This window comes from Rhinolophus ferrumequinum, chromosome 23 (assembly GCF_004115265.2).
Source record: "Rhinolophus ferrumequinum isolate MPI-CBG mRhiFer1 chromosome 23, mRhiFer1_v1.p, whole genome shotgun sequence".
Taxonomy (NCBI): domain Eukaryota; kingdom Metazoa; phylum Chordata; class Mammalia; order Chiroptera; family Rhinolophidae; genus Rhinolophus; species Rhinolophus ferrumequinum.
Window position 1 is genome coordinate 4558051 of NC_046306.1, and position 26650 is coordinate 4584700.

The window sequence follows — 26650 nt, forward strand, 5'->3', positions numbered from 1 at the left end:
AGGGGTGCGGACACTTGGCTGGGGCGGGCCAGACACAGTAACACCCCTCACGTTTCCAGCCCATCTTTCATCCAGGCGAGCTGGCCCCAGGTGTGGAGCAGACTGGGGCAGATCGGGTTACGGCCTGGGAGTCCAGCGCTGGGTGCCTGGGCTTTGGGAACCACAAGTGGGGGTGGCTGCTGGGGGAAATGGGATAGGCCCGGGAGAGTTCCTGGGCCCTGGATGGCAAGGGGTGGGGGAGGACAGAATGCAAGGATTTTCCTTCCACCTCCAATACTACTTGTCTGCTCTGCCCTCTTGTTCGCGGACTCCTGCACCGGATCTCTCAGAGTCAGGATAAATTTGCTTTTCTCTGCGTGGCTAAAAAGCAGACCATCATGAAACACTGTGTTGTTATTTTTAAACTTAGGAGGCTTTCCTGTTAACATATTTCCCTTTTCATCCAGATGGTGTGTAGCTGACTTTATCAAGTGCTTACTCTGTGCCCCAGGCACCTTGCAGAGTCCTTTACATGAATTGAATTAACTTCTGAATCCTCCCAGCAACCCTACAAGACAGCCACTATCAGTCCCCCAATGACACAGATGGAGGAACTGAGGCACAGAGAGGTTAAACGCTTGGTGTGCAATTGGAAGTGGCGGGGCTGGACTGAAACCAGGTGGGCGGGCTGCTGCCTCTCCCCCGACTTTCTCTAAACAACTGTGAAGCCTTTGCTGGTGGCCTCAGTTCTCACATCAGCGTCTGATGGAATCCCTGCCTGCGTGTTTGTATTCATTCATTCATTCATTCATTCATTCAGAAAGCTTTCTCTGAGGGCATGGTGACGTCTTGGGGGCTCCTTTGGGGAGAAAGCAGGGAAAATAAAGAGCCCACCCCTCCCCCAACATGGCTCACAGGAAAGAGAAGGCTAAATAGGGGGCTGTGGGAGTTCAGAGGGAACCTTATCTCTTCTACCATGTTTCCCCGAAAATAAGACTGGGTCTTATATTAATTTTTGCTCCCAAAGATGCATCAGGGCTTATGTTCAGGGGATGTCATCCTGAAAAATCATGCTAGGGCTTGTTTTCTGGTTAGGTCTTATTTTCAGGGAAACATGGTAGGTCTTGGATATGGAAAGCATGTTGTTTCGTCATCTTGCGTGAGGAAAGATGGCGTCCCCAAGGAAGGGCGGTGGGGGGAAGGTTCTAGGAGATGCCTCAGCCTGGCGCCTGCACCATCAGCCCTCAGTGCGCCATGCTCCCAGGTACTGGCTGTGCTTCCTAGTATTCATTCAGCAGGTACTTACTGAGCACCTGCTGTATGCCAGGTTCAGGTGGCCTCAAATGAGATGCACAGAGGGGTGGCTGGGGGGTGGTGGGGGGCACAGGGCAGATGATGAACAATCAGTTGTTTTTCATATGCAAATTGGTAGCACCCATACCTGCTGCCCCCACCCACCCCAGCCTCACTTGCTGGTTAAAAAATCTCCCTGCAAAGATTTGAGAGTGGATTAAAAAGCAGAGAAGGCTGCTGCAGAGGAATAGCATTTTAGGTTTTGCTAAGAAGCAACCACCTTCATCTCAGCTGGCATTGGAGATGGCAGGGCTGTCGCAGTGGCTTTGCCCTGGGAGGCAGGGGCAGCTCTGGGCAGCCTGGCGTCTGCTTCTGACTCTGCGGGCTGTGCCCTTGCTGGTCGCTTTGCCTGGGATGCCGTTCCCAGGGGAAGCCTTCTCTTTCTCACTCTCCCAGGATCCAGGCCAATGGCATCGCCTCCAGGAGGTCCTCTTCCCACCTCCCACCATGCCACCTTGTTTATTTCCCCGTCACTTATCACAGGCTGAAACCATCTGGGTTGCACACTCTCTAGTGGACGCTGGACGCCAGCCAGCACCCCTCCGCTGCCTCAGAGGGTCCCTGTGTCAGTTCCCCCCTCCACAGTGCCCATCCCTGTCTTTCCTCCTTGTGACCCTCCTGTGTGTCCCTCCATTGCACGGCCACATCCTTCCCTGAGAGAATCCGTGGACAGGCACTGCCTTTCCTCCCGCCCCCAAACCAGATCTGAGCTTCTTGCTTTGTCTCCTGTGGCCTGAAAGCCAGCCTCACGAGGGAGGCCACCCTGGGGGCCTGCTGCGTGCTGCACCCTCCAGCCCAGCACTGTGCTTGGCATTTTCAGGGTCCAGCACAAAATGAAAATGTGAGCCCTTTGTTCATAGATTACTAAGAGTTGTAATATGGCAACAGTAAAGCATTCACTACTGACGTGTGGGACCCTTCGGAGTGTGGGGGCATAGGTGCCTACATAGATTGCACACCCGTGAAGCCCACCCTGACACCGAGGAAGTGCTCAACAAACCTTTGTTGAAGGAAGGTTGTCAATGGATGAAAGGCAAGTGGAAGGGTGTTCAGAGTGCCTTGATTGACAGGTGAGCAGAGGCCCCGCCCTGGGCACTGGGGATTCAGGGCGGGTTCTATCTCGCAGCCTGGGGCCTATGCCACACGGCTTGCCTATGTGATGTGAGTGGCTGGGACCTGCAGCCTTGCATTTCTCTTCTCCTTGCCTGGACTCTGGCCTCTCCTGTCTCCACCCAAGTGGCCCCTCAGGCTGCCATCTTGTCCAAAAGCCCCCATAGGGCCACCTGGCAGAACCACCTCTGTTCCAGGAAAGCTAGCAGACCTGATTCCTCTGTACTAAGTAGCTCTTGGAATTTTCTCCCTGCTGCTAGATGAGGCTTAGCCAGATCCCCTCCCAAAGGAAACCCCGTCCCAAATTCATCCCTTGCCTTTCATCCCAAATGCCCTGGGCTGACGCTCCATCTAGCCCCTTCCAGGGGAAGCACAGGTTTGTGGGGCAGCCCCAAGAGGGGAAGGAGGCCTGGCTGAACTTTGACCCAATGGTCCTCACTGCCACGCTGGAGAAGTGTGATTTTGATCCCGTATTTACAGAAGAAGAAACCAAGGCTCTGAAGAGCAGTCCTCTTACTGTTCCATAACAGGTTCCACGTTGTGTGGGGGACCTGTGCCCATGCCCAGTGTGAACTTGGCTCAGCGGGTGGTTCCCTATTGTTCGTGGGGTGAACCAATGAGGGGAGGGAAGAAAGGAGGCCAGGAGAGGCTGTCTGTCCAGTGAGGTCCCCAGCACAGACCCCCGGCGGTGAACTGGATGCAAACTGGATGTCAGGCAGGGGCTGATGGGGAAGGTCAAACAGTGGTTGGGGCTGGGGGTCTGGTCTCAGGCGGAGGTGTGACTGGAAATAAACTGGGCCCCAAAGGGAGGAATGCTCCAGCTCACACAATGTCATTTATTTATTCAAAAAACAGTTGTGCAGCCCTTGTGGCTGCCAGGCCTGGGGTTCAAGGCACTTCCGGTACAGGGCAACTGAGAAAAGCACCGACCTGGTCCCCCAGAGTGTTGCATTTCTAGTGCGGGAGACAAGACGATAAAGAAAGCACGAATAATTCAAACAGTGATTCCAAAGGGTGAGAGGAGTTCAGGAAAATTAAACAAGAGTGTGTGTGGGGATGAGGCGGGGAAGGGACCTTAGCTACGCTATTCAAGGAAGGTCTCCGGGAGGAAGTGGCACCTGAGTGGCACCTGGAGGTGGAGAGTCGGCCAGCCCAGCACTGATGAAGGCCGTGGGGGAGGGATCAAGGGAGGGCAGAGAATCCTAGGCAGAGGGAATGGCAAGTGCAAAGACAACCTGGCGACAAGTTGGAGGGGCACAGCGGGGTCAGAGGCTGGAGTGACAGGGAGGGGGCAGAGCGACAGGAGGGGCTGGGGACACCTCCTTTGGGAAGCCTTCTCGGATGCTCGCGCCCCCTCGCATTCCCCCAGCTTCTTCCACCACGGCCCGAATCCCACGAATCCAGCTCAGGCCTCCTTCCCGGTCCGGATTGCGAATCCCGGGAGGGGGAAGGCCGGCTCGGATTCCTCCCTCGGCATCCCTGCGGCGCCCGGCCCGGCGCTGGGCACCCTGTGGGCACTCGGTAAATATTTGTAGAGCGCACTAGAAGGAATGAATGAACCCATTGGGCGCAGCTGGGGGGAGGGCGGGGCCGAGGGCAGGTGGGAGGCCGCGGGCGCGGGAGGGGCCCCTGGAAGGCCGTCCTCCTCCTCCCCTTCGTCCTCCTCCTCCCAGGCCCCAACGCGTACCACTCTGGGGCTCCCGAGGCGGCCTCTCGTGCGATCAAGGGCTCGCAGGGCCGGGAGAGCGACCCGGGGTCCCTGCTCTCCGCGATCGGAGTTCGGAAGAGGGTGGGTCGCCTCCGCCCGAGGGCCAGAGCGCGAGAGGAGCGGGAAGAAGGAGCGCTCGCCCGCCCGCCCGCCGTCTCGCCGCCTCCCCGGCGCTCGCTCTCCGGGCTCCTAGGTTTGCTGGCTGCTCCTCCCACCCGCGCCCGCCTCCTTGCTCGCTTGCTCGCTCGTTCGAGCCGGTTTCCAAGCCCTGCGGTGCGCCAGGGCGAGTGCGGGGCGAGGGGCCCCGGGGCCAGCGCAGAGCCGGGGGGCGGTGGTCCGGGCAGAGAGCAGCGGGCCGGGGAGGGGCCATGTCCGGCGCGGGCGCCGCGGGGCCCGTCTGCAGCAAGTGACCGAGCGGCGTGGACGGCTGCCTGCCCCCCTCCGCCACCTGGGCCGGCGCGGGCCCTGGGGCCGGGTGCCTGGAGCCCGGGTCGCGCGTAGAGCCGGCGCGATGCACGTGCGCTCGCTGCGCGCCGCGGCGCCCCCCAGCTTCGTGGCGCTCTGGGCGCCCCTGTTCCTGCTGCGCTCCGCCCTGGCCGACTTCAGCCTGGACAACGAGGTACACTCGAGCTTCATCCACCGGCGCCTCCGCAGCCAGGAGCGGCGGGAGATGCAGCGCGAGATCCTCTCCATCCTGGGCTTGCCCCATCGCCCGCGCCCCCACCTCCAGGGCAAGCACAACTCGGCGCCCATGTTCATGCTGGACCTGTACAACGCCATGGCGGTGGAGGAGGGCGGCGGGCCCGACGGCCAGGGCTTCTCCTACCCCTACAAGGCGGTCTTCAGCACCCAGGGCCCCCCTCTGGCCAGCCTGCAAGATAGCCACTTCCTCACCGACGCCGATATGGTCATGAGCTTCGTCAACCTCGGTGAGTGAGGACAGGCGGAAGGGGGTGAACGTCTGGGTCAGGAGGCGCTTTGGAATAGGGAGGCGGGGGCCGCTTCTTAGGTCCAGCCCGCCCATCTTTCCACGCCGGCCCTTTGCAAAACCATAGTGCCTGGCCAAGAGTCTCCTACCCCCGGTCCGAGTGGACCCCAAGCTGTGCGCGCCCTACTGTAGGGAAAGCCAGGCTAATTTGGCCTTGTGGCGTTTTGGGGAGCGAAGGACCGGTCCGAAGGCCCCTTCGGGTTAACTTGGCGGCCGCACCTCTGGAGAAGGAGGCGCCCAGCGGCCGCGGCTCAGTTGAAAGCGCGGGGCTCGGTCATGTGAGCTGTGCCGGGCCGGCGCGGCCCGCGCTACCTGGATTTAAAGGGCCCTGCTCTGCGATGCTGCCTTCCCGCCCTTTCTGGGCCCCTCTCAGCCCTGCCGAGCCCTGGCATCCCGGGCGTCGCGCCCCCTTCCCGGCCTTAGTAAGCCCTACCTGTCCGCTCGCGGTGCGCCTGCCCTAGCGTGCTGCGCGCCCTGAGCGCCTCGGGTCCCCTCTCCTGGCCGCCCCCCTCGCTCTCAACTCTCCTGGCTGGAGCTGGGGAAGAAACGTTGCCATTGCGAGCTTTCTATTTTAAATATTTAATGATAGGTCCCGGGCGGGCAGAATCCATTTTCAGCGTTTATCACATGTGGCGCGCAAACCACGGCTTTTGGCGATTGGGTGGCGCGGGATCTCGGAGGAGACGCCGCCGGGGGCGGCTGGGGGACCCGGCTCGGAAGTGGAGCCGCGACGGCCCGGGGGACGCGAGGCTGGGGCTGCGGCGGGGGTGCGGTGGCTCTCCCTCCATCTGTGCACGCACACTCACCAGACTTGCTCAAACTAACCCCCGGCAGCGCGCTGTAGGGCTGATGATCAAATATTTGGTTTCCGAGATAACACGCCCCGATAGCGCTGTTTCCTGAGCCGCTTTCATTCTACATGTGTAACTTGCTGCGAAAATCCGAACAGAGTCAAGACAGCAAACTTACGCCCACGGGCGCTGTGTCAACATGGAAATAATGATACTCAAGCCCCCCCCCCCCCCCGCCGAGCACAGGGGGCGTGGATGGAGGGCTCGGGGAAGCCGGGATCACCCTTAATGCTTCCCGCTCCAGATAAGGTCCCTGGAGGTCCTGGGACGCCATTGTCTTCCCTTAATAATAGCCAAAAATCAAACAGTGAAACAAGTTTCAGCGAGCAAGGGGTGGGAGGTTTAGATGCCAAAATAACTTCAAGAAAGTTTAAATTATACTAAGCAGCCTGTTAGAACGAAGCAGCTCCATATGTCCCGGTTTAGAACAATCTCCAAGATGTATGAGGTGGAAAAAAGCAAGGTGCAGATGAGTGAGGTTACATATGTGCTTGTAGATCATCCCTTCCCACTGGAAGAAACACCAGGAACTGGAAATAGATTTCACTGGGGGGTGGGGCGGGCCTGGCCGCTGGGGCTTAGGCAGTGGGAGCTGGGGTCTGAGCTTTTCTTGCCTGCACTTTTGTCTGTGGCTTTCTGTTTTGTTTTGTTTTGTTTTTACAATGTGTATTTATGACCTATACCAGAAACTAAAGAAAAAAATCCCAATACATACATATACATAAGTAAGTTAAAGCAGAGCTCTGTAGCTGTCCTGAAGCCTGGGTTAATCAGGGCCCTTTCTCTGGCCAGAATTTATGGTATCCTGTTCTGTTGGGTACCCATGACTACCTGTGAACACAGCAGGTCCCAGTGGCTGCCTTCAGAGCCTGGCTGGGCTCATTAAAAAAATATTTGGAAGCCCTGGCTTCTGTGGAAGGCTCTGCAAATCCCATGCAAAAAGCACCATACTTAGCTCATGGACCAATAGCAGGGGCAGACCTACGGCTCTCCCTGCCCCCCCACCAGAGAAGGACTAAGTTACCAAGTGGGTACCCCTGGGAATCTTAGGGCAGGGTTGTTTGCTCCCCCTTGGTGGTGGGAGCAAGCTGAGACTTGTTTGGGAAGGCCGCAGCTGGGTGGTTTTCCTCCTCTGGCTGTACACACACCTTTCAACCCCGTTAGTCCCATTTCTTTCATCTTGAAAGGACAAAGACCGGCTTGTCTGAGCCTCTTAATCAGGGCTGGCTTTGGGCTTTGTGGGACAGTCCTGACTTTCTCAGGTCTTGCTTTCTGGAACCTCACTCCAAATTAGACGGCAGAGTGGCTTTTAACAGAGTGCGCTGACCTTGTTTTCTTTCTTTCTGTCCCTAAAACGCGAGGTAATTAGTTGGGTGAAGACTTGGACGGCAGTTTGGCGAGAGTTTTCTGTAGATGCTTCGAAGGTTGACCTATTTCTGCTCAGCCCAAGGATCAAATTCCTGTCCCTTCCATTCTGTCATGGTCCCAGATTTTCTCCCCAGGAGGGGCTTGGCGTTGGCAGGAGGGGCTTGGCGTGGGACTGGAGGGGCATGTGCGAGACTCTCCTAGAAGCTGAGTTTGCTCAGAAAGCTCATTTTTCCTTGGATTGCAAATCATATTAATCTGTAACATACAAAGTTTCCTAAAGGTGGGTTTAGTCTGACACTTTACCTAAGTGTAAGAAAATGTCACTTGTCCATATCAAATGATTACTTGTTATCCTCCAGGGGCCCTGGGGGGAACTTTGGGGGACTTAATGGAGATCTTGAGGGGAGGCTGACTTTCTCCACTGGCCTCTCCTCCCCCCACTGCATACCGCCACTGTCCTGAAGTGCTTGGGAGACCTCTGCCTGAATTCTGAAGGCTTTTGCAGACCCGGTGCCTTTATTCTTCCTTCTGTCTGCAGCCAAACTGGTTTTTGTTCCTATAAGTCCTTCTCGGAATTCAAGCTTTTTGCCAGGCTGAGCAGGATCTAAACTAGAGAGGGAACTGGAGGAGAATTTACGACAAAACCAGGTGCCGAGAATAAGGACTTCAGACTGCACCTTATGACAAAGACCAGCCTGTACAAGAAAGCCCGGTGTCATGCTGGCTGAGCTGCCGAACTGAGACTCACGTCTTCCCAGCCTGGACCCCTTCGTTCAATGGCGAGAGTCGTAAACTGGTTTGGATTAACAAGCCCCCGACTCCTCGGAGTAGACTTAATTTTTGGAATTCAAAACAGTCTCTCCTCTCTTACATAGTGCCCAGGCATTGTGAATTCTGCAGACGGAACCCTGGGATGGCCCACACCATTCTTTCTTTGGAGAAATTCAGCAGCTTCTCTTGGAATCTTCTAAAGAAGCCGGCTGGCATTAGGAGTGTATGATGCGTGTTTATCTCTGGTCCGGGCTGTGAAGAAACCAAATTTGTTTAATCTTCAAAGCTAAATTTAAAAAAAAAAGAGAAAGTTGGAAACCTATCACGATTGGGCTCCGCGTATAAAAGTGGCTTTTGTGAATATAGCTGAAGAGCAGCGAGAGGCCTTGCTGTTTGACTTCTCCTTCATACCATCTGGCTGTCCTTTTTGTTGACAAGTGTTTGGCATTAAGCGCTCTCCCTTTGCCCCTTAAGAACAGGCCCTACCACTGTAGAGTATTAGAAAAAGATTCTGTTACAGTTTAAAAATTTCCTTCAGGGAGTGCTTCGAAGGGCGCATGGGCTGCAGCGTTTGCAGCTGTAACCTGGCTTGTGTTAAGATTTGGAAGGGGCCGTTCCACATTCCAGTACTCCAAGCGCCGGCCTTCACTGGTAAGCAGCCAGAGGTTAATATAGATGTCACACAGGCTTTCCCCCTTCTTTCTTTTTTTCTTTCTTTCTTTCTGCAGAGTGCCTTCCCTATAGGAGTGCACCAACAGCTGTGTTTTTAGTAACCCTTTCAAAATCACTTCTTTTAAACCTCGTTTTCCCACTTCTATAAATCAGAGATCTTCTTCCCCCTTCTCCCAAGGGTGTATGTGACCCAGATTTGAACTTTTTTGATCTTCTTTGTATTTCTCGTCTGGAACCCAAGCAGTTTAAGGCTGAGCCCTGGATGCCCGCTTGGGTGGTTATTTTTGGTTTTTATTCCAGGCTTGTCATTCGGTTGGGGAGTGGCCCATCGCAGGGGTAAGGGAGGTGGCCCAGATACAAATCGATTGCAGAGCAGCAGAGGAACGAGTGTCTGAATGCAGGGGGTGGGGGAGGATGCTGCTTCCGGGATGCAGCTCTTGTGAGCGGCAGTTTGGGGCCTTACCTCTGTCGACATCAACACAGCTGGCGCGCCATCCCTGACCACCAGAATGCCTGCGAGGTGCGCCAATGTCACATGTCCGCTGAACTCCGAGAGAGGTGATGACTGCATTCCAGGGAAAGTCCCATCTAAGTCGATTGATCACCGCGATCGCTTCAATATCTTTCCCCCCCTGTTGGGTAAGGTCATATTGGGTCCATTGCAAGAACCAGAGTGTCCTAACACCGCCCCAGTCCCCACCCTACGCCGGCCTGCCCATCCATTTAACCAGCTGCGTGTCCTGACTGGAGAGTCCTTTGCACCAAATGGCTGGCCACCTTAACTTTTCTTGCAATCACTCTTCAGACCTAGCTGGGGGCTGTCGACACACTGGGTTTTTTTTTTTTTTTTTTTTGCAAGTTGCTGCAAAGCTTCGCCTTAATGCACTCTGGCAGTGTCACCAGGGGTTGGGGCACAGGCAGGGATGTGTGGGACCTGTCATGTTATTGTCAGAAGGAATGTAAGGATTAGCCTTTAAAGCGTGGTGGTGGGGGAGCGCTGCAGCTGTGTACACTTATTGTAAACGATTTAAGTCCCACTGGTAAAATCAATATATTGCATTGCATGACCCTCTGCTTTTAATTAGTTTAAATCAAATGTGCCGGTGCCATTTGCCTCCTCTCGCCTTCATGGGGTGAGGAAACACCAATATTTACATAGAAACTGTTAATTTGTGGTGAAAATGATAACACATTTAGCTTTACACACCCAAGTGGCTCCAACTTGATGGATCCCAGATCAACGCAGAGTTGCGGGGTGACGTCACCAGGGCGAGGGAGCAGAGCGGCAACATGAGGGACATTTGTCGCCCAGACCCTGGAGGCCAGACGGAGGCAGGTGGGTGTATCTGTGGGTGAAGTGCCCTAGGATGCTAGTCTTCCAAGAAACTAGCCGATTCTTTCATTGCCAGCCAGAAATGTTGAGATTCAGTCACATCATCTAAAATCTTTTCTCTGAAGCATTCTTACGAAATTGTGAAGAGGACACTCGCCTTCTGGTTGTTTTGAGTCTATTCTCCCCGCCGGCTGGGTCCTTTGCACAGGCAGCTCAAGGCACTGCGCTTTATTTATTCCAGAGCTTCAGATGCTTTTCTTTCCAACTGCTGAAACAGTTTACAGAGAAAGGGGGTTCTTTCACTGCAAACCACCCCGTGTACGATCACGGCTATTATGTGAATCGTCCAGTATGAGTTGTGTGTTCAGTTGCGACTGAATTGTGGGGTTTGCAGCAAATGACATTTGACAAATAATATTTGACAGAAATGTGACTTGGTATTTCTTAATATGGAACAGATATTTCAGAGTTACCCTTCCCTGGCGAAACATCGCACGCACCCAATGCGGAATGGCAGTGCCGTTGCATACCAGGGCTGCTGCTGTGTGTTTTCTCCTCCCGAAAGTGGAGTGTTTATGATTTGGGGGGACATTAGGAGCACATGAAGTTTGACACTTACTTATGTGAAACTCCGAGTAGCATGTGCGATGCTGTCCTTTCAACATTTGTGTCGGAAGGCATTGTTGGGAGCCGCGCAAAGCCTTTGCTGATCCGCGTGGAGTGGATTGAATTAATGACAACTCAGAGAGCACCAGTTTTAGGGTAATTGCTTTATTGTTTTGGAGCCAGGGCGCTTATAATCCGGTTCCTGTACAAACATGTTTAACGTGTGTTAATGCATTTCCAAACCAGAGCCTCTCAGCACAACCCTGCTTTTCATTAATTGATGTCGGTAGCATGGTACAGTATTTCAAAGGGCTGGCCAAGTATAAACTGTGTTTCCAATTTCCTTCCTTTCCTGAGTTTGGAATGCCAATGTTAATTTGTTTCCATGCAGGAGCAGGGGCTGCCAACTGCGGCTTGCTCTAAAGGCTTCCCGGTGAAGGCTTCCAGCCCTCGCTGATGCTTGGAGCTGCCTGGCCAAGTCTCCTGACACTTTGCAGCTAATTCTGGATGATATATGGAGTGGGGGGTTGGGGGGCTTTACTGCCGTGTAACGGAAGTTCTCGGTGACAGCGGAGGGTGTGACTTGGCAGGGGAGAATGGCACGGCATCCACAGTGATTCTCTTTAGACACAGCTTAAACCCATGTGTCTGTTTCCACTAGGGTTGCAGATCAGCTGCGTGACCTTGAGCAAGTTACTGAACATCTCTCAGTTTGTTTCCTCGTGTTATGAGGCTGAATAGTAATCCCCTTCGCCACCAATCCTCGTGAGGACAAAATCACAGCACGTGTGTGTGGAGCCTGGCACACAGTAGGTGCATGATAACTGGTAGTTCTTGTTATTACGGTGGTGGTGTCCAGACGGCTAGTCACCTCGGTATTAGTCCAAATGTCAGTTTTTAAGTACTCAGTCTTATAATACCGAGATTAAGCCACCCCGTGTTATTTCAAACATGTCAGGAAAATGGCGTGTTTTCCTCTTCTTTCAGAGATCAATGAAATTTGAATGAGCACACCAAACGTATCTGAAGATGAGGAGAGCATAACGCTAATTCCTTCTCTCGCTTTTAGCATCTATGGCTATTTAAAAAGTTTACTATTCAGGAAGCTGAAACGGAGTGAGGGTTATACAGGAACTCTGTACTATCTTGCAGCTTTTCTCTAAATCAAAAATTATTCCAAAGTAAAGTTTTAATTTTGAAAAATCACATTACTGAAATATTTCTTCCCACCCCTTTCTGGAAGATGGTCAAAGTACAAATTGTCTTTTCCTTCAAGGGCGTGACAAGCCCAAAGCATTCATTGACAGAACAGCACAACTTCCCTACTTTTTATTGGAGCAGGTGCGAGGCTGCCCCCTCCTCCCCCAGCTGCAGCGCGGCTGTGACAAAGGCCTTGTGTGGGTTCAGTGCCTTTGGAAGCCTCTGAAGACCAGAGGACTCGGAGCGAAGCCGGTCTTCAGGGCCCGAGAGGAGGGGTGGGCTTTCTCGCTCAAGGCTTCCCGTAAATTCCCTCCAGCTCTTTCTCTACTTGTTTGAAAAATCTGACCTAGTGAGTATTGAGTTTCCCTGCATCTTTGAGGTCACGTGTTATTCTCTCACATCTTTATCTCCCCAGAGTAGCTTTCAAGTTTCCATCTTTTGTTGTCTGGCTTAATTAAATTTGGCTGTGAATACAAACTTGCACTGTTTCCAACATCGAGGGCTTGCAGGTTTCTAAGCACTGGAGTTAGGCCTGTACTGTCTTGTAACACCAGCCTCTCTCTCTTGCTTTCATGTACTTTGGAAAAAAAAAAAAAAATCTAAGCACTTAGCATGACAGTCAGTCTAGAATGGTCCTGTAAAGCTCCCAGGGCTCATCTGCCCAGCAACTTATCCACACACACAAAGGCAGGCGAGCTAGTCTGTGGTTTCCATGACTTGAGTTTTGGCCTTTGATAAAGGACTTTTTCTTGACTGTTTTTTCAGACATCCTTACTCTCTTGCACTGCCTCCCAGAACTCTGGTGACACAGAAGGTGCTCAGACTTTGGCTGTGACTGTGCACGGACGAGATGAAGACATGTCTTCTGAATGGTTTTTAATTTTGCATCCCCACAATACATTTTTGAGTACACACCCTAAATAGAAATAAATAGTATAACTATTACTGTTTTAGGATAGTCGGTACTTTGTAAAACAAAGACTGACACAGATATTTAGGAGGAGCTAAAGATAAAAATGATACAAAAATGTTATCGTGAGCTAATTACATGTTTTATCTAATTGATCGTTATTAGTTGATACAAAGAGTTTGCTTAATTAATGAGACAAATTTCACCAGTTTTGCTATCACTAAAATTTTCAATGTGCTGGAATTTGATCTTTCAAAATTGTGGTTCAACTGTTTGGGATCAATGAGCGAAAGGTCTGGTCCTAAATTTTGATAATTTTGATCCTTCGTATGTCTAGTCTGTGTAAATGGAGTTATCATGTGGTAACAAAGAACCCCACAATCTCAGTGAGTTAAAACACAGTAGGTTTGTTGTTCTCTCAGATTAACTCTTTCGCTGTGTTAATTGATTTCAAGTTTTTTTCCCTAAAATGTGTCAGAAATTCACAAAAAACAAAAAGTTGGTATTTTGACTATTTTATGCATTTAATAATAACAATTTGAGCTGCTTTGTATATAAATGACATTATTTTATGTATAAAAATTTCGGATATATTCATTCAGATGTATCTGACCATTGCGGCAAAAAGGTTAAGTTATGGCTTCACCTTGGATTGGTAGTGGGCTCTGCATACTGGCCAGGAGGTAGGGTGCTCAGATCCCCAGGCTGATGGAGATGTCACCCTTTTGAATGTCACCAATTAGTGTGCCACAGGGGAATGACAATGTGAATTGTGCATGGGCTTTTAAAATTTCCACCTAGAAGTGACCTGATCCAAGGTCGTAGGAGGTTCCAGTTCCACCCCTTGCTTGGAAAGGGGAGCACCAGAAAGAATCTGGGAGATGGCAGCAGTGATTGCCACTCTATCTCAAATGAAGGCCATGTCACATGCTAAAGACATGGAAATGACACAAGTGAATTATTGGCCGTATTACTAAAACAAGATCCTTATTTTTTCAGTCTCATCCTCCAGTAATGCAGAGATTGTTGAAGCACAGCTAGTAAAGTTTCACCTTCCCCAATGCCCACCAGTTCTTGAAATTTACTTAATTGTGATTGTAGTTTTTTTGTATCCCATTGGATCCCTCTTGCCTCCCAAGTACTTGTACCCCACTTTGGAGACCAGTGTTTCTAGAAGCTTCCGCGTCACTGAGATAGTCACGTGGTTCAACAAGAATAACCACTTCTCTTCATTCCCACTTGTAAAACAACTCACCTCTTTAGGACTTGTCTTTCAGCAAAAGCAAGCTTCAGCTTTAGTCTGGTTCACTACCCAGAGAATTAAGGAGCCTGCCTCTGGTCCCAGCTCAAGTGGCGCTTGTCCTGGCTGGCGTGTGTCCGGGCTCTGCAGGGCATTGCCTTGTCATGAAGTCTTGCTGTGCATAGGAGAGCGGCTCTTTCTTCCTGGGCCTCAGAGGCACTTCCTAGTCCAGGCAGGATCTTGCATGGCTGAATCTAGAAACTGAATTCAGAGACTCCTTCATTATCTAAATGCAGCACCGAGTGAGAGGGTTGAGTTGAGATCTTCCTGTAGCAGTAATGGATTTCTAACACCTTCCTTTATCAGGCTCCCCATTGAATTCTCTAGCATTCTGCAGAGCAAGTACTGCCATTCCCAGTTTGGGGATGAGGAAACTGACGGGGCCCAAACTTGCAGAGCTAGGAAGTGCTGGGGTTGGCATTTGAGTCCAGCTCTTGCTGAATGTAAAACCCTCCACTTTTTCCTCCTGACCTCGTGGGGGTAGGTGAATGGGATAGCGGGCCACAAGGAGAGTTGTGTTGAGACCACCAAAACAGACGCTGAGCCCTTGATCTTGACTTTGTGGTTTGGTGAAGCACCTTAAACCTTTCCCTTTCATTATCCATCCTACTTCTGATAACTGCCCTCTCCTCTGTCTCTATGGCTTAAAAATAATTGTCAGGGCAAAGGGCCCCAAGCGTCCATGGACTTGGGCTCCTATTGCACCGACACCCCCTGGATGGGAAATGCCAGAGGCAGCTAGAGATTGGTATTTTAATAGCAATATCTCAAGACACTATGGAAAAGACCACGGGGATGGTGTCTACCACATGTAGCAGAATAAAGATCGCATATGGTTTGTAATAGCATAAAATCACCAGCAGTCTAAATGTCTGCGAGCAGGGGATTGGAGAAATAAATTTGTAATCAGTTTATTTATACATTTGTAATAAACCAGAAGGGAATGCGAGGACTTCTTTTTTTATGTATTGACATAGACTCAAAACAGAATGTCAAGAGGAAGAAAGCACGTTGTGTGGAAGTCTGTAAGGGTGGAAGCATTTGTCAGTGTGTCACACACACACACAAGGACCCCAGCAGTCCTGTATGTGGTCTGTGGGTTCACGGCCATGTAGCAACACCAATGGGAACGGAAGCAGCCGGACTCCCACCCATTGCCTCTGTAGAGGCAGCGAAAGGCAGGGGTTGGGAAGAAATTTTAAATAGACTCCAACTGTTCCTGTCAAATTTTCTTTCTTTTAATGGTAAGGAATCATTGGGAAGTACAATGTGGTGTCCTGGGTTGGCTCTGGGACCGGAATGAGGGCATCCGTGGAAAAACTGGGGGCATCTATCTGGAAGAAGTCTGGCGTTTGGTTCACAGTCGCATGCCAGTGTTACTTTGTTAGTTTGACAAGTGTCCCGTAGTCATGGAAGATGTTGTTATAACATGGAGGGAAGCTGGGCGAGGGTGCGTTGGAACTCCATACTGTCTTTGGAACTTTTCTGTAAATCTGAAGTTATCCTAAAATAAAAGGTCGATGTAGGAAACAAAGTAACCACTGTATGCTAACTCTTGTTAATCCTTAGTTGTGGGTACCTGGATATTGGTTACATTTTTCTCTGCATTCTCAGCAATTCCGTTTTCCCAAGCCCCAGTGAACTGGAAAACCCTCCTACTGGAGACTGTGAGAGGTGACTGCTGGTGCGGTCGCTGTTCCCAGACTTGGGCCCCTGGAGAGCCAGTCTTAGAGCGTGTTCAGGGTACCACACCCCAAGGGCCAATCATTCATCAATCCACAGACCCACTAACACGGCAGGGCTCAGCCAGCAAACCCTGCTTGGCAGCACCCCGAGACCTTTAAAACTCTCTGCCTCTGTTCATAAGAAACCCAGTAGAAAGCAGTCATTCGTTTATAAGCAAGAAAGAAGGGGCAGGGGGGCCACTGTAGGTCTTTCAGTTTTCTTCTCGGTCCTGAACTTTGTAAAATGCCCCCCACCATCTTTCCCCTTCTGAGGTTCCGTTTTCTGACTGACTTGACCTAACAATTGTTGAGGGAGAAGCCCTTAAAAATGGCAGTGGGGCCTCAGAACCTTCCAGGGCTAGTAAATGTTTATGGGGTGGAGGCCCCAGTTGGTCATTTCCTTTAGGAGGAAACAATAAATGAAGCTACTTGCCTTATACCCACACAAACCCTGAGCCCCTCACTGTCTTAATATACTGGTGATGGGTGGGGTGGGGGGATGGGAAAGGGGGTCCAGCAATCTCTGAGTATCTTGTGGCTCAAGCACCCTAGGGGCTTGGAAGTGCCCCTTGTAGGCAGGTTTAGGACAGGGGGTCCCAGCGTTGGCACTACTGACGTTTTTAGCCAGACAGTCCTCTGTGGGGGGAACGTCCTGGGCATTGCTGGAGCTTGGGCAGCATTCCGGCCTCTACCCACCAGGTGCCAGTGGCACCCCTCGCTAAAGTGGTGGTGGCCAAAAATGTTTGCAGACATTGCCAAATGTCCCCTGGTGGTGGTGGTGGTGAGAGGCTGGGGGCAGAATTGCCCCCAGGTGAGAACCACTGGTTTAGGGTAACTTGCCTCAAACTTGGAAACTGCTTTGGGAGCCTTTGCTTCTGCCTCATCTGCCCGTGGCAGTGAGTGGGGAAAGCAGCATTTCTAGACTCAGGGGTTATTAACCGTCTGAAAGGAACCCAGATTGCAATCAACACGGGAGCCCTCCCCTGGGAACACAGCTCTGCCTGCGTTGCAAACACCCTGGAGACAAAACTGGAGGTCAAATCTCCAAAGAGTGGGCATCGTCTCCCAGGAACCTAAATATTTTGACAGTGCCTTTTGCCCAGGGATACTAAAAGATTCTTAAACACAGTCTTAGAACTGGTCCCATGTTTCTTAATTCCACAACTTTCCTCAGGAGGAAACAGGGGAAAACACCCTCTCTTTTAACTGTTCCTCTCTCTGGGCAGGTAACTTATTGGGGTGAAAGGACAGGTGAGCAGAGAAGCTGCATTTTTCCAGGTTTCACGTAGCTCAAAAGCTGCTTTTGAAGCAGGGGAACGTGGGACCAAATCCAGGCTGCTATCTGCTTTTGTACAGCCTGTGAGCAAGAATGGTTTTTATAGTTTTTAAAGGGTGATACATAATCAAAAGAAGAATAATATTTCATGACATGTGAAATTAGATGAAATTCAGATTCCAGTGTCTATAAAGCTTTATTGGAACACACTCCTCGTTTGTGTATTGTCTGGGCGCTTTCACATGGCAAGGACAGAGGTCAGTCATTGCAACAGAGACTGTATGTTCTCCAAAGGCTAGACTATTTAGTATCTGTCTCATTATAAAGTTTGCTGAGCCCTGCTTTAGACAGTCTATACCCTCAGCCTGGGAAAAGGTTAAAAAGTTAACAAGCCTGAGTTTTTATCTGCCCCTTTTGTCCCTCTGCGGATGCCGAGTGGCACACAGACACCCTCTCTCCTGCAGGGTGTTCAGAGGGGCTTCTTCTAGTTTGCAGAAACTCTGATTTAAACAGATTTCTCCTCTGAAGACTTCTCAGCATCGCTAACGTGAGGTGCGTTACAAATCCCCACAAAGGCCATGGAGCACGTTGCACGCTTCTTCCTAAATTTGTCGTCCCAGCAGCCCCCACCCATGTTCTGTTTTCAAAAAATTCTCCTGAAATATTTTAGGTGGCAGTTAAGATTCTCTGTGGTGAGACCACGTGAGTCTAAATCCCACCTCTGCTAGTTGTTAGTGTGGTGACCTTGAGCAGGTTACTGAACTTGGGATCCCCATTTCCTCCTCCGGGTTAATTTCGGCGCCTGCTCTTGGGCTGCTGGAAGGGTCCCCTGTGCAGAGACAGGAGGAGAGCCGAGCACGCCGCCCGCATGGCAGCAGGCGCCCGGCACGTTCACTGCTAGCAGAGACACTGTCACTTGCCAGGCCCAAACCTGGGCTGCTCTGCAGCTGGCCTGCCTGTGCGGGTCCCAAGTGCAGCTTCTGGCATTAGGGCGGTGAGATTCACTGCCTGCCCATCAGGATGAGAGCAGGAATTTGAGCTGGGGTGACCCCCCCCCCCGAAACGCGAAGCCCAGCTGTGTTGACTGGGCATGAGACAAACCAGGAAGCTGGTTTCCTTATTACGAATCCTGCTATTCTAGAAAGTTGTCTCATGCTGATTTAACATCTGTGTTTATCGATGCAGAGTTTTAACGCAACACCAAACCATCAGGACCTACATGCCTGCCAGCTTAGGGCACAAACAACCCCTCAGATTTAGACACTTGACAGTGGGCTGGCCTGCTCTTAAAAACCAATCAGTCAATCTGTCAATCACAGAAAATTGTTCTCTCTCTCTCTCTCTCTCTCTCTCTCAACTCCGTTTGTCAAACTTAGTAGGGTAGCATTTCCTGTGTCCCCCCCATTTTTTGATATGGACAGTTGATATTTCTCCATCTTAAGCGAGGATCCACCCATGCCAGTCATTCATCCAATAGCACGATTCCCACACTTGTTTCTGAGTGAGGAAACTGAGGCTCAGGGATGATCCATCACTTGCCAGCTGTTGGGACAACAGGTCTGTCTGGCTTTGAGTCCAGGTCACTGGTGTGTGACCTCAGGCTGGTCACTGGAGGTAGTGAAGCGCTGTGGGCCTCCGTCTTGGTCAGCTCGGGCCGCCCAGCTGGGTGGGCCGAACAGCAGACGTTTATTTCTCAGCGTCCTGGAGGCTGGAAGTCTGAGATCAGGGTGCCGGCACGGTCAGTTCTGTTTCTCTCCCGGGCTTGCAGATACCTTCTCACTATGTCCTCACATGCGGGGAGAAGGGGCTCTAATCTCCTCCTCTTCTTAGAAGGGCACAAATGCCATTGTGGGGGCCCCACCCTCATGACCTCATCTAACCCTAATGTCTCCCAAAGACCTCATCTCCAAATGCCATCAGGTTGTGGGGGAGGGCTTCAGCACGTGAGTTTTGGGGTGGCATAATTTGGTCCATAGCAGTTTCCCTGTAACATGGGGTGGCTCGGGGCGGCTGGGATTAAATGAGATAATGGCAGGGAGCTCACATACATGGAGTCCACTCCTGGGACCGCCTTTGGGGCCGCGTCTGGCTGCAGAGTCTCTTGTGGGCCATTCTGTGAACATGACGATGGACCACCGTCTGAAACCCTGATAAGCCCGCTGGGGACACCTGTAAGTTCCTCTCCGAGGCTGTATCTATGACTGTGCGTTTCCTTAAGTAGCTTCACATTAAAAAATTGTATTTTTGTTACTTACTCCGCTCTCATTATGGGTTTTGACAAATGGCCTGGGCACTTGGGAAAGAAAAGTGTGACCTGCAGTTGTGCCTTCCGTGGGGGCTGAAGGCAGTGGGTGAGACAGAAAATGGTGCATCGAAACCCCTTAGGAAGCTGCCATGAAGAATATAGACACGCTCTGTTGCTGATGGTAAGTCCCTGTTGCTGCTTTTTCTTCTGGCCTTGAGGCAGAGTACTGCCTCTTCCATTGAACATGAGATGAAATAGTTGGTTTAAGTTTCAGGTCCATTGTACCAAAATACTTACCTTTAAACACTAGCACCAGCCTCAGGGACAGGAGACGCTGAGAGATACATACCTCCCAAAGCCTGCTCCTCGCTTCCGTGGAGATGAGTGATGTCTCATTTGGGACTTGTTCTAACTCACAGAACACCTGCCTCAGAATGGCCTCAGCGCTAACACCATGTCATTATCTCCTACGACAGCAAATCTTCACGGAGGCGATTCCAAAGCAAGCCCAGTGATGTCATCCAGATGACCATGCTCTTTCTACTTTCCCTCCATCATCCTGAAATGCCTCGTGCCTGTTACTTCATGGTCGCAAGGTGGCTGCCACAGCCCCAGACATCACATCCTCATACAATCTCATATTCAAGGCAGGAGAAAGGGGAAGGGCCCAAAGAGCTCTCCTTGCTTATTTATCTCTTGGTTTTCCTAGAAGTTCTCTGGAAGACTTCTCCTTAAGTCCCATGGGCCACACTGGGTCATAAGACCAGGAGGAAGGGAAGGTATGAAACTGGCCTATGGCCACCACTGTGGAAGGTGGGTGAGGGAAACTGTCTTTGAAGTGGTTGCTGGGTAGCGACATTCAAATGATATGTATTGTTTCTCTCTCCCTCTTTGTTGTTGTAGCCTGTGTGGTCTGTAGTTGGATCTACATAAGTTATTTGCACATGGGATTTGGCTCAACTCTATGCACAGAGACCCTCTGCTAGTTTCCAAAGTCTCCAAATAACAGTGTGCTAGCGTGAGTATGTGTAGGTTGGTTGCAGGTTGGCATTATTCAGCCAGGGCCTCTGCAGCCCATGGAGAGACTTTAGTTTCTCTTTAAATTCAAACCTATAAGTAGGTACAACTTTAACCCTAACTTTGAAGAGTGCATGGGACTCCATCCAACAGCCACTTGTTTGCTGAGAACAAACTTCATTTTATCTACAGAACCCTCCTGATCTCCTTAGATAAGGGGCAGGAGTTGTTGCGAATGACCCGAGCAGGTCAGAAATCATTGTCCCTTGGGAGGACACAGAGGCCAGGTGGGGTTTGCTCCGAGTTCTGCTTGTGAGACAGGTGGTTCCCGTTTCCCGTGGGGCAGAGGATGTGCAGATCGTGATACTCGAGGCATTTTAAGAATCTATGTCATTGTTTGCTGGCCAAGGGTGGAGAGCTGCTTGGGCGAAAGGCCTGCCTGTCCCAGTAGCACCTTGTAGGCACACTGACAGCCTGAACGAACTTCTTTTAGTAAGTGGGTTTGGGCACCTGGGTTCCTTCTGCTTGTTTCCGAGAGAGACAGATGCGAGAGCGTCTGGTGTATCCCTAGGCCCACTGGTTGGAAGAGATGGTCTGGGGAAAGGAGGTAGAGCTATTCTCAGAGGTTGGTTCCGGGCGGTGGGTTGTTTGGTGTGAACCAACGTGCACGTAACAGAATTCTTTGGTTGCAGGCTAAAGAAATCTGTTCAGAACAGTTTAAGGACGAATAAAAGGAAATGAATGCATCCTCAAAGCTTTGGGAGAGGACACAGCAGCAAGTAGAAAGTCGTTAGAGAATCCAAGGGTGATTCTCTCCACATCCCTCAACTCTGTCACCGAACAGCTTCCCTCTTCTCCCTCTGGATTCCTCTGCTACCCTGCCTGTTGGGGGAAAGCTGGCCGTCCACACCCACTTAGCGTTACAGCTACCTGACTAGCCACATCCTTGCTTTCCCAGCATCCCGAGCAGGTCGGAACGGCCACGGGTGCTGTTCTAACCAGTGAGACGCAAGAGGAGGTCTGCTAGGGGGAGAAAGGGGTGGGAGGTGGTTCTGAAAAATATTTTGCTTCCTGATGAGTGACAGCTGAGCAAACAGTACTCTCTATCCTTTCCCCCGCTTCCCCGCCTTGAATATGGTTCCGTGATGTTTGGAGCCATGGCGGGCCTCTTGTGACCACGAGGTAACAAGCCTAAGGATTAAACGTCAGTGTTCGGACAATGGCAGAGCAAACAGGCAGAAGAAACTTGAGCTCTTGATGACATGGTTGAGCTACTGCACCCAGTTCAGATTCCTGGGGAGAGACTCTTAGGCAGCTCGAATCACATGTTCCCTCATGAGTCACTTGGGTCCAGAAGGTGGATCATGCTCCACAAACAGGGTTGGTGGGAGTCAGCCTCTGGCCCCTTGTGGCTGGGTTGGGGGTTTGGGGGTATGCCTGCTAGTCAATTATAGCTGTGTTAGCCATTATAATAATAATTAATTCATAATCATTGTCATGGCAATCATTCAGGTGGGGGCTATGACTGTCCTCCCTGTTGTATAAACCAGAACACGGAGCACAGAGAAACGAGGAGCTGGCCAGGACGTCCAGGGAGTGCATTTGAATTGGGAGGTTTAGTTCCCGATCCCGCCCTTTTTGACTTGATTCTGAACTGTTCCTCAGGCTGGGTTTGGAGCAGGTTAGTAAACAGCCTGGCTGGTGGGAGGGGCACGTGTGAGGGCAGTAAAACATAAGTGTTTCACCGCTGTGAGCTTCAGGTACAATATCCTCTTTCTTTGTCAATGTTTCTGAAACCAAGATGTCTTGAAATTGGTAAACGTGTTGGTATGTGTTCCCCAAAGAGCTGTCATTAACTTGATTGCACCTCTTACAGTTGAGGAACTATGGTCACAAATACTTCTTCAGTAGAACTGGAGATGGATCGAGCCAGCCATCTTTTATTGTTAATAAAGCTATTTATTAATGTGTAGTACGTGTACAGAACAGTGCACAAATCAAGAACAGGTAGGAATTTTTGCAAAGAGGGGAACACACCTGGGTAGCCAGTGCCCACCCAGATCCAGAACGGGACCCGACCAGCTCCCAGAACCCCCTCACCCAAGGTGACCCCTGTCCCGTCTTCTAATGGCATAGAGTAGTGGCGCCTGTTTTAAAACTTTGTGTAAGTTTAATTGTACAGGAATTCTCTTAATTCAGTGCTAATCATTTCCAATGGTTTGGAAAGATGACCTCGTTTCCGACTGTTATCATGTAAACCGGAGGCTCGCTTTGAAAGTCTGTTTGCAACTCTACTGGTGACATTCGACCAAGGACCCAAAATGTCATTTCAAAACCATTATTTGGTTTGATCTTGAATTCGCTTTCCTCTACAGGTTCAAAGGACAACAGTGCAATTTTAAGGGTGTTTTGATAGTTCAGCTTGGGAATTCAAGTGCAGGTTGTTCAAATGTGAACATGAAATGAATAAGGCTCTTGAAACTCTTATTTTGAAAGGCAGATGGGAGCCCGGCACGAAGGAAATGCAGAACAATCTCTTCCTTAGCTGCACCTGCACTGCCAGGGCCTAATGAGTTTAGGTTGATGGAACCCAGACCCCAGGAAGGATTATAAATTCTCATTTGATTTGATTTGCTTCTAAAATACCTTAAACCAGCTGCGTCTGCCCAGCTGACCCAGGAGTCTCTGGCTGCTTTGGGGGAAGGTCTGGGCAGGCACCCTCCTGTCCTGGGGAGGGTGGGGAGGCAGAAGGGGGGAGGGCAGCTCCTCTTCCACCCCAGCTACTCCCAGGGCCTGCTCTGGTCTGGCATATGTCGCCACCATGCCCCATGATGGCTAACCTCTGTCTCTTTCAATTCTCACAACAGTTTCATACTGGGGCTTCTTAATGTCCCCATTTTATGGAGGGGGAAACCGAATCTCCCAGAGGTGGGTTACCTTGTGCTGAGTCACCGGTGGTGAAGGGCAGAGCTTGTGTTCAAACCCAGGCCATAGGTCCCCGTGGCCCATCTCTGCCCTGGTTCTCTGCTGTTTCTGGAGCTGAGTGAGGTCAGCGGGGGGTTTGTCCTCCCAAGGGGGCCGATGGGGTAGTTTCCACAGTCTCTTCACTAACATGCTTGGGAACCTGCCACGTGCCAGGCAAATGAATGTGGTACCTAGTGCAGTGGAGAGCAACAAAATAATAATAGTCAACATCGTTCGAGACTTTCCTGTGTGCTGGCACTCCACAGATGTCCTCTAGCCTGTGATTCTCAAAGTGGGGTCCCCAGACAGGCTGCGACGTCACCTCTTGAGAGCATGTTAGAGAGGCAAGTTCTTGGGTCCCACCCCAGCCCTGAATGAAGAACACTGGGAGATGACTCACTGAAATCAGTATTGTCGCCTTCCCATTGTACAGGTGAGGAGTGACTCGCCAAGCGCCCGGGGGGCTGTAGAGCCGGGACCCACACCCCAGCCCCGCCCCATGGTGGACACCTATGTTTGTGCCCTTGCCGTGGTTTGACATCTTACAGTTAAAACCTACACGACAGTCAGTACACAGGTCAACGCGCCAATTAATAAAATGACAGCAGCTAAGTTCTAGGAAGGAAACAAAAGAGGCTGGGAGGGGAACGTGGCCGTGGGGCCATGGCCACCAAGCTGAGCCCAGCTCAGCCGAGGGAAAGAGGCCGCAGTGCCGGGCCTGCAGCACAGCCCCTGCCCCTGCTCCTGAACTTGGTGGGTCTGATGACTACACAGTGTGATGTCACTCACCAGGTGACAAGCTCCTAGGTGGCCCTGTGACGGAGCAGGGGTTGTTGTGCCAGTTTTGCAGACAGAACCGAGAGCCACGGAGCGTCCAGCGTCCATCCCAGGCCCCTCGCACACAGCCCTGGAACGAAATCCTCCCAACGTCCATGGGACTTCTCTTTTTGAAGAAAAACCCTCTCATCTGTTTCTGAGAACATATATTTGTACGCTCATTGGCAGAAAGCGCTTTTTGTCATCGTGTTGCTCTAAGAAGCCAGGTCACGGACCCTACAGAGCAGTGCGGTCTGAGAGAACTTTGTGTGACGATGGAAATGTCTGCGTGTGTGCCGTCCCATACAGGAGGCACTGGCCACGTGTGGCTATTTAGATTTAAATTAATTACACTGAGATAAATGTAGACATTGAGTTCCCAGCCACATTCCAAGTGCTCGGTAGACACATGTAGTTAGTGGTGCCGTCGTGGGCAGCGCAGATGGAGGATTCAAGTTTAGACCACACGTATGTATGTAGGTCGAAACTGGTAGACTGTTGGCAACTTTTTATGGTACGACCTAACAGAAGAGAAAGGGGCATTCAGACTAATTAAATCCATTCCTTTGTTACAAAGGGAAGAAGAGGCTGAGGGAGCCCCGAGTCTCTCCCACCTCGCTGAGAGCCCAAACGGGGCCAAAACCCAAGTTTTGTGACTCTTTGGAGGTTTCTTCACTCAGGGACTCTCAACTCAGCACGGTTGACAGTGGGGCTGGACCAGTCCCTGTTGTGGGGCTCTCCTGTGCATTGCAGGATGTTTAGCAATGTCTCTGGCCTCTACCCACTGGACACCAGTAGCACACAGAATGAGCCCAGGCATTGCTCAATGTCCCTTGGTGGGGGAGGGGAGAGGACAAAATTGCCCCTCATTGCAAATTGCTAGTTTAGCTGAAAATAGTAACTAGTTTCCATTCTTTGCCCTCATTTTCAGTTAACCAAGAATGGGATAGGGACCAAGAGGTCCCTGGGGGATGGGTTCCTCCCTTTGTGGAGATGGGGTGCCCATGGGTAGAAGGATGGCTGCCTCGGTTTATGTCGGAAAGATGGACATGTGCTTACAGCCCATTTTTCTTTTCAGCTCTACCAGCGTCTGGGTCTTTTCAGGCAAACAACTGGCTTCAGCCCTGGGGATAATTAAACCCATCTTTTCTCTCTCTTCCCGCCCCATCCCCGAAACCCTTTGGTCCGTTCCATTCACAATGATAACATTGTTCGAGCAATACTGCACACATGTTGACACTGAAGTGTTTAATCTTGCGGTACGGTAATTCTCTCTGCCCCACTCCCACCCCACATCTGCGGCCTGCAGTGCTGAGGACAAAAAGCCTGGCTGCCAGCGCTCTCGCCTCTGCGCCCTGCGTCTCAGGACGCAGCCCCCCTGCGTCTAACAAGGAGGCAGTGTCTCTGAAGACCCTCTCAGAGCTCCCGGCCCTGGGACTCCAGGTGGTCTTGTTGGCAACCCAAGCATTTGGTGGAAAGTTCGAGAGTTGAAGCAGCAGCTCAGGGGCGGGGGAGACAATGCCTCTTGTGTGCCCTCCGCCAGGCAGGACCCTGCCCGCCGATTTGGGGGGCTGGGGAGGGATGATGGGGAAACGGGTTAATGCCACGAAATCTGTAAGCTGCCAGCCTCGCTCAGGAGTGACTCTGGCCTTGGGCCAGAGCAAAATTTACAAACCAGAGAGAGACCTGAGTGGGGTGCAGAGTCTTCACTCTCTGAGTTTAGTTTTGAGGCAGGTGAATGCTGGGACCACGTGGTGTGTGCCAAGAGCTTGGTATCCTTGGTGTACTTATGTAACCGTCTTCACAGCTGTGAGGTTGGAGGTGGTTCCCGGGGCGAGGGAGAGAGCGTGGCCAAGAGCTGAGGACCATACGAGTGTTCACACCAGCCTCAGCGTCCACATCTGTACGACAGACACGATGCATGTGCGACCTCTGAGCAGGGGTTTTGTAAGGATTCAGTGAGACGATGTGTGTGACACGGGATGTGGTGTCCAGGCCAGTGGGAGGACTTGTGTCATGGTGGCCATCCACCTCCACCCATTAGGAGGGCTCCTAGCAAAACAAAGCAAAACAAAACAACACATCAGAAAATAACAAGTGTTGGCCAGGATGTGGAGAAATTGGAACCCTTGTGTGCTGTTGGTGGGAATATAAAATGGTGCAGCCTCTGTGGCAAACAGTAGGATCGTCCCTCACAAATTTTAAAATAGAACTACCATGTAATCCAGCGATTGCACTTCTGGCTATCGATGCAAAAGAATTGAAAGCAGGCTTTCAAAGAGATATTTGCACATTCATGTTCCTTATTCACAGTAGCCAAAAGGTGGAAGCAACCCAAGTGTGCATGGATGGATGAATGGATAAACAAAATGTGGTCTGTCCATACAATGGAATGTTATTCAGCTTTGGAAAGAAATTGTGACACAGGCTACAACATGGATGAATCTTGAGGACATTGT

At 51.1% G+C, this 26650-nt stretch overlaps 2 protein-coding genes across 2 annotated transcripts in view; both read left to right on the forward strand.

The window, feature by feature from the left end:
• Positions 1–1191: 1191 nt before the first annotated feature.
• Positions 1192–4651, forward strand: LOC117016250 (collagen alpha-1(I) chain-like). The gene is made up of 3 exons (XM_033095448.1): positions 1192–1243; positions 3727–3963; positions 4116–4651. Exons 1-3 carry the CDS (start codon positions 1192–1194, stop codon positions 4649–4651), a joined length of 825 nt encoding a protein of 274 aa, XP_032951339.1.
• BMP7 (bone morphogenetic protein 7) overlaps positions 4131–26650 on the forward strand; it is a 77662-nt gene continuing 55142 nt past the window's right edge. The window contains exon 1 of the mRNA XM_033095432.1: positions 4131–5079. Coding sequence (XP_032951323.1) covers positions 4662–5079 — 418 coding nt within the window. The 5' untranslated portion in view covers positions 4131–4661. The remainder of the gene's footprint in view (positions 5080–26650) is intronic.